Below are 16,876 nucleotides of genomic sequence, written 5' to 3'. Positions count from 1 at the left end.
TAAGACTTTCAGCCACTTCTTGCAAGAGATCAAGAGCCTATTTGGACTGATCCAAGAAGAGTCAATCTTTATGTTTTGCAACATAGATACCTAAGAAGAAATGCAACTGACCAATATCGTTCATGGCAACTTGTTCCTTTAACTAATATAAAGGAGTTACATAAAAGAATATGATCAGAAGTCGTCAAACTAATATCGTCAAGCACGGAGGACCAAAATTGTCTTGGGGCTATGAAATATAACGAGAAATAAGGTGATCCACTTTGCTGCTACAAGATCGATAGAGATAAAAACTGATAGTACCATGCTTGTAGAGCCATAACATCGTTCAGTGCCCTGTGCAACTTAAACAAATAATTTGGATTATTAAAATCCTCAAAGCCTTCAGGTTGACATATTTAGACATCCTTTTAAAGCTCGCTAAAGAATGTATCATTGATGTCTGGTTGGTGGATATGGTATTTTGGTAGGAGAGAGCCAAAAACTGAAAGTGCAAATGAAAGCTGGCTTGACGACTAGATTGTTGTATCTATGTAGTCAACTCCATGTTGGTTCAATCCTTCAAAACAAGTCCAACTTTGTGGTGCTTCAAGGAGCCATGTCGTTCGGAATTATTGACTCTGAAGATGGTGGAACAAGAAGTGCTATTATGAAGGAGTATATTGTCCTCTTCAACCATCGCATGCCTCGGTTCTAGTTTCTCTTTGCCTTCGATTAGTTAAGAGGTTAAGAGAGTAAACAAATAATGGCAGAGGAGACCAAACATATTAAAGACATCGTGAGATAAGATTGGAATCACCTCTAATTTCAGTCTTTTTTGGGCATAAAGGAAAACAGGAGATATTATGAGAACTGACATTAATAAGCCTTCAACTTAGTCAAGATCAGCACGCTAGTGGTAGCAAGATACTGTCATCATTATATCTCTTCTTAGCTCCTCCAGTGAGCTAACCAGTGGTAGATCAAGTTTGCTTCGTGCAGCATAGCCACCACCTTCCTTTCCGGAAGATGAATCAAGATAGTGCTTACACATTTGATAAATATTTGTTGGAGATTCAGCAAGACATGGTGTTGCCAAAAGATTTGAGTGTAAAAAGGATCTTACTGGTATAATCAAACAGAAAGGATATAACTGGATATTGCAATAATCAGAAGATTTTGAGAAAATGAATGGTTGTCTGAAGAGCTTCCACGGTAAAAATAGGAGAAGTATAAATCAGTATAGTTCGCGCCATAGAAATAGGCGAGTATGAACATGAAACCCTCCATGCTAAGCCATGTTCTTTAGCAAATTCATGAAACCTAATTTAAAATTCCCCACATCCATCACATTTGTGAAAACCAACAAACTTCCTTTTCAAAGTGAAAACAAAAAACAATGTGCAGATTCATTAAGAGAAAATATATAATACCGAGACCCTGTTCACCACCAGCATCATCCTCTACTAGCCATTATGCCTCTGTACCCTCTGGAAACACATCCTTTTTCTTCCAGTCGCATCAAGCTGCCTAAGCTCCAAAGATCTGCCTCCAAATTTTCATTCTAGAGACAATTGAGGTGCATGCTTTAGGAATTGAGTCCTCTAATCTAAAAATAAGTCAGATCCAGCAAACAATAAAATCTCAATATCGAAAAGAAAAGATCGAAGCAATTAAGTAGAGGAAGATGCGACTAATTTCAATTACTATAAATGTTTAGGAAGAATCATAAGCACAGCTAATACAACCAATTGGAATTAGTTGAGGAAGAAGCGAACAAGAGGGGCTTTTTGAAACTTTTCTCTCTGGATTTTGTCTTAACGTAGATTAATTTTATAGTATAAACTTGTCTTTTTCTATTAGAAGACATGACATTAAATATGAGTTCTACCCAGAGTATGATTAGGACTTTGGTTATTAATAATCTTCTTAGCAAATCAAACACAGCTGACGATCTTAACATCTTAACCGAAAACGACCCAAATTTTCAACAGTATGCTAAATTTTAATCATATTTTATACCTTAAGTCGAAGTGCTCAATGAAATCAAGGTCAACTATGTCTCAACTGGTTGGACAGCTCATCTACAGGTCCTAAGATTGTTCTTAAAGGAAGCCAACTTCCGCTATTGTTTCACTAGGTAACCTGAATTCTTATTACAAAGTCCAATCAGAAAATTGGGTTCATTCATACCCATCATAATATTTGGTTCCTCTTCCATAGATTACGTCACTCTTTCTTTTCTTTTTCAAGAGACTCCTATACTTGCTAGATTAGTCAAGAAAAAAACGAATATGAACGAAGTTCCAAGCAGGGTGTCCAGAAGTAAACGGCACTATAAAATCCCACTACATGTGACAAATTATGTCTCATAAAATTGACTTTACAGAAGTACAGCAGAAATTATTGTTCTATTGTCACAGAGTAATCTTCATTTTATACAAACCAGTTAATGAAAGCAACTGAAGAGGTAAGTGACAGCCTTCATTATGTTGACTGCTGAAACTGTTTAGATATTAGATTTTAGATCTTCTGAATAAACAAGAGAATTCCACGACGGGTTTCGAGGAAGAAATGTATCCTGCCAGATAATTTAAAGGATAAGTAGTACATCAAAGCAAAAAAAAAATAACATCAAGATAAAGAATTGGATAGGTCAGAGTAGTAGGTATCTAGGCAATGCGTGATGCAGAAAGTTCCATATGCCTATATGAAATCAACCTACAATCTCAAAGTAAAAACCTTTTTTGTAATAAATGCAGATCTTATTAGCACGCAGACCAATGCCAAACCATATCCGTGAAAACAGCTGGAGCTAAACATCCAGACAATCTGGTGGTTACGTGAAAAAGAAATATTAAAAAAAAAAAAAAACAAAAAAAAACAGGATGATTAGTATCTTATTGAAGCTGTCTTACTACTTTTTCAATCCTAAAATTCAAATTTAAAAAACAAAAATTGATTTGACTGATTCATCTGGTTATCACCCCCACAAACTGTCTTCTCATTACTTCCTGCCTACGGAAAAGTGAAAGCAGATATATGATCCCTATCTCTAATAAACAAGCCAAACTTCTGAAAAGAAAAAGCTTATCCCTACTTTGCAATCACTTGTTCTCATTCTACATATTGATCATTTTAAACTAAAAGAAAACTTTTTGGTAGAATAGTCACATTATGCATAATATCTTCACTTCCAATAACTACAGACAAAAGTCTGTATAACATAGTAGTTTTTTTTGAGATAAAGTCTATATAACATGGTAATGTTCATAAACTTTAAATTATAACGAGAGAGTTTGAAACATATTTATTCTAACTCAGAGAAAGAAATGCACTAGAGTACTGATGAGTACCATGCGCCTGAATTTATAGATAGTAATGTCCATATCTTAACAAAAAACAAGCCATTTATGGATATTATCAGGAGGTTCATCCCACATGGACAGCCTAGAATCTTAAACCTCCTTCTGGGTTAATAAACAGATAAATAACAAGTTAAACCAACATCAAAGCTATGAAATCAACCAGCCTTTGGAAGTTCAAACCGCCAACAGATTGTTAGACAGAAAAGGAGACACATAAATCTCCTGAAATGAAGATTATACTTGACTGCAGGTCAAAGTTGAATTCAAATGTTCAATCATCTTACATGCCGTATAGAAGGCATGTTTTGATTTTCATGTCACATCTACTCAAAAAGTTGCAAAAACTTGCAATAACTACACATAAATATTTATTTTCATTCAAGCGTGTAACACAACATGAATAGCCTGGCAATAGGTCACCTTAAGTCTATCACTTGCTTCTGCAATCTCAATACTTAGATGCATGCTTATGTTCTTTTAAATTTTCAAAATGTGTCAACATTTTACGTAAAGCATCTAATCACTTAGCCTTGAAGTACATGAAGTCTTAAGGAGAAAATATGATTCAAATAAAATGTTTTTTCAAAAAAGAGTTTGCATGACATCAGGCATCAAAAGATAGATGGAATAAGAACATAATAGCAAGTTGCCAATTACTTGGGTAACGTCCCAAATCCAAGCACCATTAACCCAACAATCTTTCTTACCTAAATTACTGGCTCTCAAAAGCTTTAGTTCAAGTCATTAGCAGTATCCGGTTTGAGCTTTATATAAACATAATAATCAAATATTTTTTCAACGTAGGACTTGAGTATCACAATCTTCAACACTCAAATCCTTGATATCCTCATCAACATCACATAGCCACAAATCTCAGTCCAAAGGCCTACAAGGTCTAAAATTGCACTAGTCGGAATCACCAAACTGGCACATGCTCTAATACCATTTCATACCGCAATATCAATTCCAAACTTAAGGAGTCCCAATAGTACATGATGTGATTGATGCTAAATTAACATAGCGTTCGAGTAATAATTTGGCAACTCATCAAAGTACAACAAGCTACAAAATTCCATTCAATCTTTATGAAACTAGACTGACATCCAAATTGAAACGGTTCATAATTTGCTTCATCAATTTCTCATGAAGTCATCATTCAATTTGTTTTTTATTTTAAATAAAAATGTAGGAAAGTATTATTCACAATAGTACCAAATGAATACCACCCGTATACAAATTATTTACAAGTCAATAAGGTGATCAATTACATTTCCAAAATCTTCCATCCTATTAATGTCATGACTCAAAAGTGTAGAACCAAAAACATGGATCCATCTACTCTAATCTTATCCACCTCTCTCTCAATACCCTCAAAAGCTCTAGCATTTCTCTCATTCTATACAACCCAAAAGATACAAAGAGGAGTCAATAGTAAATGACGTTTCTTTTCACATAAGACCGCCCAAGCACACAACTCATCCCTAATCGACCCCGACAATACCTAATCAATTCCCAAAAGGCTCACCATGGTCCAAATATTAAAAACCACAGAGCACCAAAGAAAGATGTGATTACAAGATTCCTCCTGCTTTTTTACATAAATAGCATCTATCAACCATGGTAATACCCCTTCTCTTCAGCTTATCAATTGTCAATATGCAATTCTTATTTGCTTCCCAAGCAAAGAAAAACAACTCTAGGAGGGGCCTTCGTCTTTCAAATCTATTTTGCTGGGAACAGAACATCCTCATTGCCATCCCCACTAGTTAAATGCTTGTAGAAATTCACCGAAAAATCTGTTTTTATTCATTTTCCACATCAGTTGATCATTACCATTCTCAAGTGGGACCTGTGAAAGTATTAGCAACAGTTTTTCATATTCCTCGACCTCCCAATCATTCAAGTTTCTGATAACATTCACAGACCAATCCCTCCTACCATTCACCTCCTGATAAGCCTCCACCATCACCATATTTCTAGAAGTAGCGATGGCATAAATATTCAGAAATTGATCCTTCAACCTACCCACACCAACCCAGCCATCCAACCAAAAACGAATTCTATCACCTTTTCCCACCTTCCATTTTGTACAATCAAAAAATTTTCACTCCCCATGCTAATTTTTTTCCACAAGCTCATACCATGCGGTCTGTATACATTTCTAAGTTCCCCCTGCCCATCTCATTACCTCACCTAGCCTCCACCACCCTTCTCCACAGTCTCCCTGCCTCTCTAATAAATCTCCACAGTCTCCCTGCCTCTCTAATAAATCTCCACAGTCATTTTCCTTGGAAGAGCAGTGTTCATCTCAACAACTGACCTCACCCCAAGACCACTTCTATGCAATGGTTTCTTTACATTGTCCCATTTCACAAGATCGAATTTTCTATTGCCTTCATCATCACCCCAGAGGAACCCGCATTGAATATTTTCCCACTTCCTAACAATTTTACTCAGCACTGTCATCATTTAAGATTAAATTAATTTAGTAAAATGTTAAACTTCACCAAAAGTTTACTTCAAGATTAGGAATTTTCTTTGAAATGTCCACCTTATCATAGTAAGTAGAAAAACAAAACATGATCCCTAATATCAACTTCTATAAAGTTATACGGTAATTATTCTCTTTTAGCTTTCAGGATACATTATGTCACCTAATCAAGATTTTCACTTAATCTATACCACCACATGATTATCACTAAAGACTTTAACATCTGAACGATTCATAAGTCATCCAAATATTGCATGCAATATCTCTGTACATCCTTTAACTTCAAAAATAAATAAATAATAAACCACAATACTTAAGTTCTTTAATCAAAACTTGTCCTTTCCAACAAAATTCCCGAGTAACTTGGTATCTTTTAGTTTCAAATATAAATAATTAAACAATAATCCACAACGTTCTATATCCCCAAATAAAAATTTGCACTCCACTAAAAATATCTATATCTTGTTATGATTATTGCCAAATAATTTATCATCTCAATTACCTTTTTCAACTAATTATTCTTGCATATATTACACATACACTATCCTTTAATTTCAATGATAAATAAGCAATAGAAAATAAATATAAAACTATTTTGTCTTATGTCTCTAATAAAATTTTACACTCCGTTAAGAACATGTATGGCTCCTGTTATCATCACCAAATAAGCAAATCTACATGATTCATCATTCAACCAAAATATAGCACTATGTCTCCCTATCGCCAAATGATTATCATCAAATAATGTCACTTCTACACAATCCATCCTTAAACAAGTTTCCGAAATCCTCACGAACAGAATCTTATAAATACTTTTACATTCATTGGCCACTTATCAAATTGTTCATCTTTATACTTAACAATAGCATAATAAATAAGAAGATTAATATCTAAGTTTACAAAATTAGTAAAAATACATGTTCAAATATTATGATCATATCTCAAATTCCTATATTATGAATCTCATCGGACTGTCATAACTCAAAACATCTATAACACATAAAACCTCAGCTCTAATACCACTAAATCGTGATGACCCGGGCTAAGCACCATTGATCCAATAATCTTTCGGACCTAGACCACCACCTCTTAAAAATTTAAGTTCAAGTTATTAGTAGTGTGCTACTTGAACTTTTATATGGAGCTCAATAGTAACATATTTTTGTCATGTAGGATTACGGTATCACAACTTAGTCCAACAAGAAGTTGTTATTATTCTTGGACTCGTGAAAAGTGATACAAGTTTTCCTGCAATAAACAGGTTACCACCATTTTTGGACCCATGGAAACTGTAGCACCAAAAAAGGATCAACTGGAAACAAGATGATAAATTATCCAACCAAACAGCAAGGGATATCTTGCCTCGTCCAAATAACATATGGTAGTTAAGGAGCTACCTCATCATCCAAAGAGAAGCGGAAAAATAATAAGAAAGGTACAACAAAGGCACAAATGATATTTGCCTTCTAATGTTGCATCTATAGTAAGCCTTAACTCCATTCAAGTATGGGATGGTCCTCAATCACTCTCCTCTCTCGTGGTGTTCTGTGTTTTTGCCCAGTGTCCCTTGGCTAAGTATCTCATCTTCTAACTTTTTTTTCCTAGCAGAAGATAATTGGTAATAGCCTATGGAGAGGAGATCTTTTGATATCTTCTTCAAATATGGATATCAAGACATTCACAGACTTACAGAAATTACAAGAAGCAAGAATAGAAATGTTCTGCTTGTGTGCCTGATCTATTTTGAGTGTGGTTCCTTCTCTTCATATCATGTCATTTTCTTCTCATAGGAAAAATCTGGTCATTAAGAGGAAAAATTTTGATATTGTCTTGGAAGGTGGAACAAAAGATACCTTAGGCTTTTGGACAAAAGAAGACACTAGTGGTCGTCTATTTGTTTACATGGATCTGAGTTTCTGTTTGCAATGTTCCTTTCTGTGTCTTCTTATAAGAAAGGTTTTTGATTTTCAGTTAAGAGCATCATTGAGAATAATCCTAACTTATGGGAAACAATGGCTTAAGGGGTTGATTTTTTTTGGGTTAATGACCTATGGTCATAGTTTAGGCCGCAACAGAAATTTTGATTGGTAAATAGTTATATCCTGCTATTTTTTTGTACAGAGAGCACACCTTGTTGCCTTGTTTGTAATACAATTTTTTTTTTTTTTTTTTATCAAAATACATAAATATAATCAGTTTTGACGAAGAAAAGAAACAAGTTTGCAGTTTGTTCCAACAAGCAATTGGTTGGTAAGAATATTGTTCGGAGGGTACAGGAAAAAGAAAAAGTAGATTGTAGTAAGTAATTATGGGGTTGAATGCCTGCTTTTGCAACAAAATAAGTTACTGAATGCACAATCCAACTTTGTAACCAATTATTCCAGATAGAGAAACTTGAGGATTAGAGATATGGTGGATTCTTACTCATTAGCTGCATTAGATGTTTTATGGTTCCTCTACTTCTTTTCATTCTTCAGCGTCATCTAGTGGTTACGGAATCTTTTCTTTTTTTCTCTTAATCGCCTTTCTTCTCCCCTGAATAATTAGAGTCTCTAGACAGTCTACAATCTTCAACGGTTACACTCTTCTCCTCCTTGCATACGTAGCCAGGAGGAGAAAAAAATTCCTTCCAGGTTTCCAATTTTATGGTTCCTAACAAAATTCCTTCCATTGATAACAAGACCACAATCCTCTCAAACTTAGATGTAAAATTAAAAAATTAAAAAAAAGAAAAGAAAACCAGAACACAAGTTCAAATTAAACCAAGGCCATCACATTACAGATCGAGTATATAGAAACACAATGGAAAAAAGACAAAAGAAGATGAAAACGAAGAAACTCAATGCTTAAAAAGCACGAATTAGCTATAGAAGAGAAATAATGAACTCACGGAGACATAAGTGCATGTGGGAATGACGGAGATGGAGCGAGATTTGGCGTGATTGAAGGCTGCGATGCAGAGATGAGAAGCCAAGCCCATGCCTCGCTTGGAGGATGGAACATAGGTGTGCACTATGTCCATCACTTTCCCATTCGATCTTGGCACGTACTGTAAGTAGGCTTGTTTGTCTTCCGTCTCGAACCTCTTCTGCCGCTCGTTCCACACAATCTTCGGTGCCTCTGCTGAGCTCGTCGCTGCCATCTCTTTCTCCGTTGCCTCTTGCTTTCCAGGCAGTGGAAATTTATTAACTGTATTTTTTAACAAATATAAAAGTAATATTTTAAAATTAAAAATAATAAACAATATTGCCTTTTATTTCTTATTATTTTCTCCATTTTTTGTTATACTAAATATTTTCACACATTAAAATTAAATTTTTTTTTGAGACGTGTAATATCAATTATTAACATTATGAAAACTATATTATATACTTGTGACCTAAGTATAACAAAAGCACCAAAAATTAATGCTTTTGAGAAATAGGTCAAAATTCATTTACCATAATGTTATAGGGATAAAGTTTAATGCACATTTGTTACCTAATGATTTCTAAAACACTAATCGACATAGGATTTTAAAGCAATTGGTCGAATAAGTAGTGGGCTTATACTTTGTATTAGAAGTTCTATTTGTTTAGAATCGTATTAATACCATACATATTGTTTGGAATCAGCATAATCATCACCGTCATTGTTTTTTCTTTCTATTCACGTTAAGATTGCAACAAACTGCTCACGGTGAAGCTTGAACAAAATGTCTTACCGAAAAATTGGCAGAGACCATCTGCACTTCTTACCCTATTCAAGTTCGGCGAAAAAGCTTCAAGTGAACAAATGGGAGATTTCTAAATGGAAGATAGAGGGAGGCTGAGCATTTGATTCTCATCCAGATCAATAACATGTTAAAAACCATGGTTTCAAGAAACTGTTAAGAGTCAGTCACATATTAACACCTCCCCAACTAAGAAAGTATGCGTCATCGATCGGATTTTTTACACGAATGACCTGTAATGACAAACTTGCAAATATCTATTTATCATAAGCTATTCATTGTTACTGACACTGCTTCATCTTAGCTGCTATTTAAACAAGTCAAATTATGCCTTCGTCTTAGTAGAGATAATATTTTTCTTCTAAATATCCAAAAGTTTTGAAAAACCCAAACATCTCATAGATAAAGAGGAGGTAGGAATGGATGCACTTGTTAATCAATCACTCTCCCTGTGAAAATCCTAAGTAAATGTTAGCGGCTGCACAACTTAAAGCCAGTTGTATTGAGTAAGCACATAAAGATAATTTGAGTAAATACACCATCATCACGCAAGTCATCAAGAAGGGTACAGGAAACTCCGCTAAGAAAATAATACAGATTTCATAATGCTATCTATAAATCCACCCCATACAAGAGTTCATCCATCAAGCAGGTGGAGCTTGAGAAATATAATAACAAGAAAATGGTCCATATAACTCACACTCGATGAGCAATGATACAAGTCCAGCCAGTTGTATATCAAATAGAAGATATCACGAACAAGAATTTTTAGCTCTCTTCATTCTGCCCGAGATTGGCCAGCTCGGGATGATAGAATGATCCCCACAATGAGACCATATAGAGCAAGAGCTTCCGCAAAGATAAGAATGAGAATCATACCCACAAACAGCTTAGGCTGTTGAGCATTAGCGCTGAAAATTACCAAGGGAGGAGAAAGAAAGAAAAAGAAACAATTGTTGGTATTATTAATTATATCCAAATTAAATCTAAATTCAGCTCAACCACATAGAAGAATAAAATGTAACTTGAAAGAAAAGAAAGAAAAAGAGAATGTAGCTCAAGATTGACACCAAGATATACTTTTCAAGGAAAGAGCAGATTATTTTTCACAAGTCAAAACCAAAATACAATCCATCGAAGCCAATGTGTTTTTTTCTACCCAACTTAATGTTAGACCCTTTTTCGCAAGGGAACTTCAGAATGACATAAAGATCAGATCTGTTGAAGTCAAAAGCTAAACCACAAGTAAATGCATGAAGATTATCATTCAAAAGCAATAATTCTCTTTCACTTTAAATTCTGTTCGCATTACAGTCAGCATCAAGTGTGTACAGATCAAGAATACTCCGTTACAACAATCGGAATATAGCTTACAGGCACACCAGTGTAACAGAGAGTATCAGCCAAGTAAATGATTCCAAGAGGCAAAAGATGGACTGGAATTTTCACCAATTTATCAGAATCGTTGCAAATGATTCTGACTTCTGCTAATTAAGATTGTTAACTCTCATAAAAAGATTCAGTTGAAGGCAATATTGACTATAATAGAGTGAACAGCTAAAGCTTAAAAAAGTGTGTCTCTGGATTCAAATCTAATTGCTAATGAAGAAAATTAGTACCAGCCCACTTGACAGAGGAAACAGCCAATGAAATGCCCGGTTAATTGGAAACATGCAAAGAAAATATGAGGATAATCACATTGACAAATGTTGCTTTGTACATGTACTGCATAAGAAATATTATATAAAATACAGTTTTCTATCAGTCTCATCTATAATCACTTCAAGTTTCAGTTAAGTGCATGCCAAAGCAACAATTACAACTGCAACTAAAAAAGAATGGGAAACCTGTTCCCTCGGGTGAATATAGTAATTACCCAAAAAACTCTGAAATCTTAAGATAAACATAAAGGGGCTTTCCAAATATAAGTTCTCGTAATAAACTCAAATTAGCAATTGGCAATCAAAAATAAAATTTTAAAACAGACAAGAATGCAAAAAAAAAAGAGAAGGTAAATGTTAAAATTTTACCGAACACCAGCATCACCAACAATTCCAATAGCCATTCCAGCAGAGAGGCCAGCAAGCCCACAAGCAAGACCCGAGGACAGGTGTGCATACCCATCAAAGAGATAGTACGATTTTGCTTTTGGGTTTATACCAGTACTGATGATAACAGCTATGATCAACCCATAAATTCCCAAAACTCCAGCCATAACCACGGGTACAATAGACTTCATGACAAGTTCAGGCCGCATGACTCCCATGGAGGCAACTCCTACCCCACTTTTTGCGGTCCCATAGGCGGCACCCATGCCTGAAATATAACCCACCAAAATTACTCTAAAAGGATCTGCAAACTATTTGTTTCAAAAGAAAAAAATGCTTCTTGCATTGCTATTTCCACAGTGAAATATTATTTCCTCCATTATTTGTATGCTGTATTCATACATACATGTCTTGTTCTAGTTGAATCATGTTTTCAACAAACCAATTTCTGTCAACTAACGAATAACATTTATAAATTGTTCCCTCATGTTTAACCTGAAATATGCATCCAGTTAAACCTTTAGAATGAAATTTTCTACAGATATGTATATTCTGACTAGCGCATAACCATCTCTCATTCTCCTAACAAATTAAACGGTAAAATCGTTTTTGATAAGTAATAAATGGCTTCATTCCATTGTGGATCGTATATTAAAAACTGCACTAATCGTGCGTTTGCCATCGTTAATAACATAACCCCCAAATTGCGATCGGCAAAATTTCGCGTCAAGACGAATCAGAATTTTCAGGAAATAGCACATATTAGAATTAAAGAGGAAACTAAAGAGAGCTTACAAGAGAATACGAGAGCCGCGGCAGCTCCGAGGAAGCCGAAGAAGGGGGCAGTTTCATCGCCGCTGAAACCCGAAGCCATGGTGCTTTTTTTCAATTTGTTTGGACAGGAGATCCACGGAGAGAACGGCGTTAGGTAATCCTTGGGTTGGATAAACCCCTGTAGTTCGTCTGGGTTGCAGTGCTTTTGAAAAGAAGCAAAAAACCAAAATGAGATTTGGGGATCGGATCGGGGAAGAAGGTGAATGATCGAGCATGTCTCGACTCACGGGCGACAAGAAGAGGCAACGGATGTGGCCTTCCCCTTTCGGCCTCTGGTGCATTTACGACAATGCCCTCCGGCATGTCATCATATTATTTTAACGCGGTAAAATACGACTGCCTCTGACTTATATTCTCCGGCATTTTACAGTTAAAAAAGTAAAAAATTTTGTATTTTATAAATTACTAAATTAAATATATTTAGAATAAATATATGATATTAATTAATTTTTAATAATTTTATATTTATTATAAATTATTAAAATGATATTTTAAAATTAAGTAAAATAATTAACATGAATATTTGTATTAAACTGAATATAGTATTAAGATAATTCATAAAAAATATAATAGACATTTTAATTATATAATTTTAGTTTGTATACAAATATATAATTTCACATCGTTAAAAAATAATAATTTCTTAAGCGTGAAGTTTTTAGTCTCAATTATTCATGCGCTAAGAGCCCCTACTTTTCGCTCAACCTCCATTTTCTCTCTTTCACCTTTGGCCGTTTGACGCAGACCTACCTAACCAACAGTTGACGGGGAAAGAAGATAGAATATGGATTCACGAGTAGAGACTATCTCAAGACTTGCTCAATGGAGGATCGAGAACTTTGGCCCTGGCACTTACAGGAAATCCGACCCTTTCAAGGTCGGTATTTGGAACTGGTAACTTTCTCTCTCTCTCACTCGTTTATATTCAAAAACTATGCACATGCATATGTTTGTGTATATATGATATGCGGACACAGAGATAGGTTATTGGTGAGGTTAATACTGGTTGTTCTTTCTATGTTGATTTTTGGCTTCTTTGCTTTTTTATCAGGCACCTGTCTCTCGAGAGGAATCGGTGTATGTACATTCGTCTCTTTCCAGAGACTTCTAAGCTGTGCAGAGATCAGCCTCCCATCGCAAGATTTGTTCTTCGAGTCTCTAGTTCTGGCGGCAATCGTAAACCGATAATTTTGTCCGGTAATCCCTTCATCTCTATCCCTTATCGTAACTATCACCCTGGGATGTTGATTTGATCATGGAGTTAAACTAAAAGAGCTTTTGTTTTAATACTGTTGGAGTTTAATGTTCTGTGTAACGTGGAAAGCAACTTTGAGGAAAGAAAAAAAGGAAGTTACTTGTGGTGTATATGTGGGCAAAATAAAATTGGGATTGGATATCATATCTTAAAGTAAGCAGTCTTGTCTATTTTGTATGGAGGATTAAATCGTCGGGGTACAAGAAAGAGAGTGCCTGATCATATTTTTTACTTGGAAAAAGGAAGTTTGTTGAATGCAATGGGAAGTCATAAATGAAGACTGTAATTGGTTTACCAATCACCAATAATAGCTGCCTGTGAGAAATAACTCTTGAATTCTGAAAACTAGAAGATGTAATTGTGGGAAACATGTAACATAAGGGTTGTGTTTCATTCAAAATGAGAAATTGATTCATGGAATTCCAAACTAGGAGAATGGAGTTTACGTTTCATTAGCAATGACAATTGATTCATGGAACCCTGTTAGAGGGATATAAGAAGGCTGATTATTAAGCCTATTTTGCTCATTGTTTGTAGAAGCTTCTACTGATTACTGAAATAAAAGGGCCTTAGCAGTTTAAAAGTAAACCCATATTTGCAGGCCCCATGCCTTACTAATGGCATGTACCTAACAAGGACGTTTGCCTTCAATTATATGGTATCAGTGGGTTAAGTGGGCTTTTTGAACTTCTTGTGAATATTCCACGGTTTATGATGTGAAAAAGTCAGAAGATAGTCATTTGGATGAATCATAAATTTTGGTATTAGCATTGTTTTGTTTTGCAGAGGTTGCTGATTGTATTTTAATGATTGATTGTGTGGTTTATACCTGCAAATTGAATGAAGTTTCCACTGCAACTGAACTGCGTAGTGCTTTCCCTTTTGGTTTCCATTTCTTGCTCTTATTAGGATATGCATACTACAAATTTTAATTAATCATTTGTATTAATGGAATGCATCCTTACTGTAGAAACTTCAACGACAAGAACCAGGCTGCTGTAGTAGTATATGAATTGCCTACTATTAAATTAGGTTTCTATGTATTTCATTCTCTGGTTATAGCATTTAACAAACAGGTTCAGCTACAACATGTGTTTCATATTCATTGCACGATCTTAGCCGCTTAAATTTTAGGAATTCTTAGATGATATTATCGGTTTTTTGGTGGCCGAATGAGATGGTGGTATCTGTTTTTATGAATATATCTGCTATATGCCTATAATGTTGTAAGTTCATGATGCAGTTCATGAGAGACTTCTGCGTACATCTGAAGATTTTGTTTGGCCTGTTGATTCCTTGTTCCATGGACGAATCATTATTGATGTTGAGTTTCTGGATCTTAAGGTGTATCCTGTCAATGTGAGTTGTTTTTATCTCATCATTTTGAGGTAATCTGAAGTTGGTGTGCCCTAAGATTCTGTGTGTTTAAGGTATAGCTCATTATTAATTGCTGCTGCTTGCTATCTCTCTTATTCTAATTAACCATTAACTAGCAAACAAAGGTAATACCACAATGTTTGTGGAACTCATTGGACCTCATATAATTGACAGTACAGAGAACCTGTTGACCATCAACTTCAATTGTTTATGATTCATTTCCTCATCAATTAAGAAGTGTATGTGGGGGACCGTATTAATCAAACCATGCAGTTAAGAACCCTCTCCCCTCTATCCTATGGTTTTGTCAGTTTCTTCCTGTCAAAAAGGAAAAGAAAATTATGTTAGTTCCTTAAAATGTTCCATTGACCAAGCAAAGAGAAAGACCTCATTCTTTTCTTTTAAACCAAAAATGAACCTTAGTAATTGAAAATGACTCCTTAATAGAATTAAAAGATTTATCTATTTTATCTTTGAGGCGAATTCAAAATAGTTCGAATTGTATAATCGTCATTGGTAAACGACCTAAAGCAATTTGATTATAATTCAATTCGTGACAATCATAAGTGGAAAGTTTAGCTTCTTATAAAGTTTCTTGCCCTTGTTTTCTCAGAAAAATGCTTTACCCTTACTACGTTTTTGTTTCTTATACTTTGGAAATTTCCCAATTGAAACTCAGGGTGGAGAAGCCGGTTCTGTATGGCCCAGTGATGGTTCAGTGCAATCTATCTGTACTCAAAGCACTCTTAGATGCCTTGCTCTCATGCTTGAGGATAGCATCCATGCAGATGTTAGCATTCACACTGCTGAGGGCACTCTTAGAGCTCACAAGGCAGTTCTCTCTGCAAGTTCACCTGTTTTCCGAAGCATGTTCCACCATGATCTCAAGGAAAAGGAATCATCCACAATTTACATTGAGGATATGTCACAGGAATCTTGTATGGCCCTCCTCAGTTACTTGTATGGAACTATAAAGCAAGCGGACTTTTGGAAGCACCGGCTGGCACTTCTGGGAGCAGCAAACAAATACAACATTGTAGACCTGAAAGATGCTTGTGAGGAGAGCCTCATAGAAGACATAAACTCAGAGAATGTCCTTGAGAGGTTGCAGGAAGCCTGGCTTTATCAGTTAAACAAGCTGAAGAAAGGATGCTTGACGTACTTGTTTGATTTTGGCAAGATACATGATATTAGAGATGAAATTGATAACTTCTTCAGGCAGGCGGACAGAGAACTGGTGGTGGAAATGTTCCAAGAAGTTCTGGCAGCTTGGAAACCAATATAATATCTTGGAGACCTTCCCTTATGGGATAGGAACCGGTAAACCTTGGTTCTTGTAGCTATACGGTTGGACATAGTGTTTGGCTAATATTAATTGAAAACCAAAAGCTGGGCTGTATGTATCAGAATCCTAGTTTAAGCCATGGTTAGATTGCTCTTTCAAAAACTGATGTAAATAATTCTTTCAAATCCTTTTTCCTTACTTTCAAGCCATGGTAGAGGTGATTGGATGGCGGTGGTAGTGTTAGCGACAAACGAGATAGAAATGACAAAAATAATAATCGATGGTTAATAACAATGATGGTACTAACAATAACACCGATAATAGTTAACGCGATTTTATGATAATAACGATCAAGTTACAATAGTGATGGTCGACAATGATGGATATATTTAAGAGAAAAAAATTCTTTAATCTCAGTAAATACTATATAGATTGATAACAGTTCATCATTACCTACAAAAAAAAATTTACTCTCAAACATTTAGTAAAATTAAATAAAAAGTTTTACTAACCCTAATATTAGATCA

At 35.2% G+C, this 16,876-nt stretch overlaps 3 protein-coding genes across 6 annotated transcripts; 1 reads left to right on the top strand and 2 right to left on the bottom strand.

The window, feature by feature from the left end:
* Positions 1-1,171: 1,171 nt before the first annotated feature.
* LOC110823627 (Acyl-CoA N-acyltransferases (NAT) superfamily protein) lies at positions 1,172-9,041 on the bottom strand. 4 transcript variants are annotated; one of them, XR_002541441.2, is made up of 3 exons: positions 8,729-9,031; positions 2,426-2,560; positions 1,172-1,543 (listed from the first exon to the last, which is right to left on the bottom strand). XR_002541441.2 is itself a non-coding variant. In XM_088207879.1 (2 exons), exons 1-2 carry the CDS (start codon positions 8,978-8,980, stop codon positions 1,436-1,438), a joined length of 360 nt encoding a protein of 119 aa, XP_088064005.1. In that variant the 5' UTR covers positions 8,981-9,041; the 3' UTR covers positions 1,172-1,435. The 4 variants fall into 4 exon arrangements, 2 of the variants coding, with proteins under 2 accessions (XP_088064005.1, XP_021909758.1); XR_002541440.2 differs by having other exon boundaries at positions 1,449-1,588; XM_088207879.1 differs by lacking the exon at positions 2,426-2,560 and having other exon boundaries at positions 8,729-9,041.
* Positions 9,042-10,131: 1,090 nt separating this feature from the next.
* Positions 10,132-12,704, bottom strand: LOC110823663 (V-type proton ATPase subunit c2-like). The gene is made up of 3 exons (XM_022054103.2): positions 12,394-12,704; positions 11,581-11,866; positions 10,132-10,461 (listed from the first exon to the last, which is right to left on the bottom strand). The coding sequence occupies exons 1-3, from the start codon at positions 12,470-12,472 to the stop codon at positions 10,329-10,331; spliced, it is 498 nt and encodes a 165-aa protein (XP_021909795.1). The 5' UTR covers positions 12,473-12,704; the 3' UTR covers positions 10,132-10,328.
* Positions 12,705-13,087: 383 nt separating this feature from the next.
* On the top strand, positions 13,088-16,547 carry LOC110823674 (BTB/POZ domain-containing protein). Its single transcript, XM_022054113.2, has 4 exons — positions 13,088-13,326; positions 13,484-13,629; positions 14,931-15,046; positions 15,744-16,547. Exons 1-4 carry the CDS (start codon positions 13,217-13,219, stop codon positions 16,347-16,349), a joined length of 978 nt encoding a protein of 325 aa, XP_021909805.2. The 5' UTR covers positions 13,088-13,216; the 3' UTR covers positions 16,350-16,547.
* The last annotated feature ends 329 nt before the right edge of the window (positions 16,548-16,876 follow it).

Source organism: Carica papaya, chromosome 1, assembly GCF_054855325.1.
Source record: "Carica papaya isolate Zhongbai chromosome 1, ASM5485532v1, whole genome shotgun sequence".
NCBI classification, from domain to species: domain Eukaryota; kingdom Viridiplantae; phylum Streptophyta; class Magnoliopsida; order Brassicales; family Caricaceae; genus Carica; species Carica papaya.
This window is presented reverse-complemented; position numbering and strand designations above follow the sequence as displayed.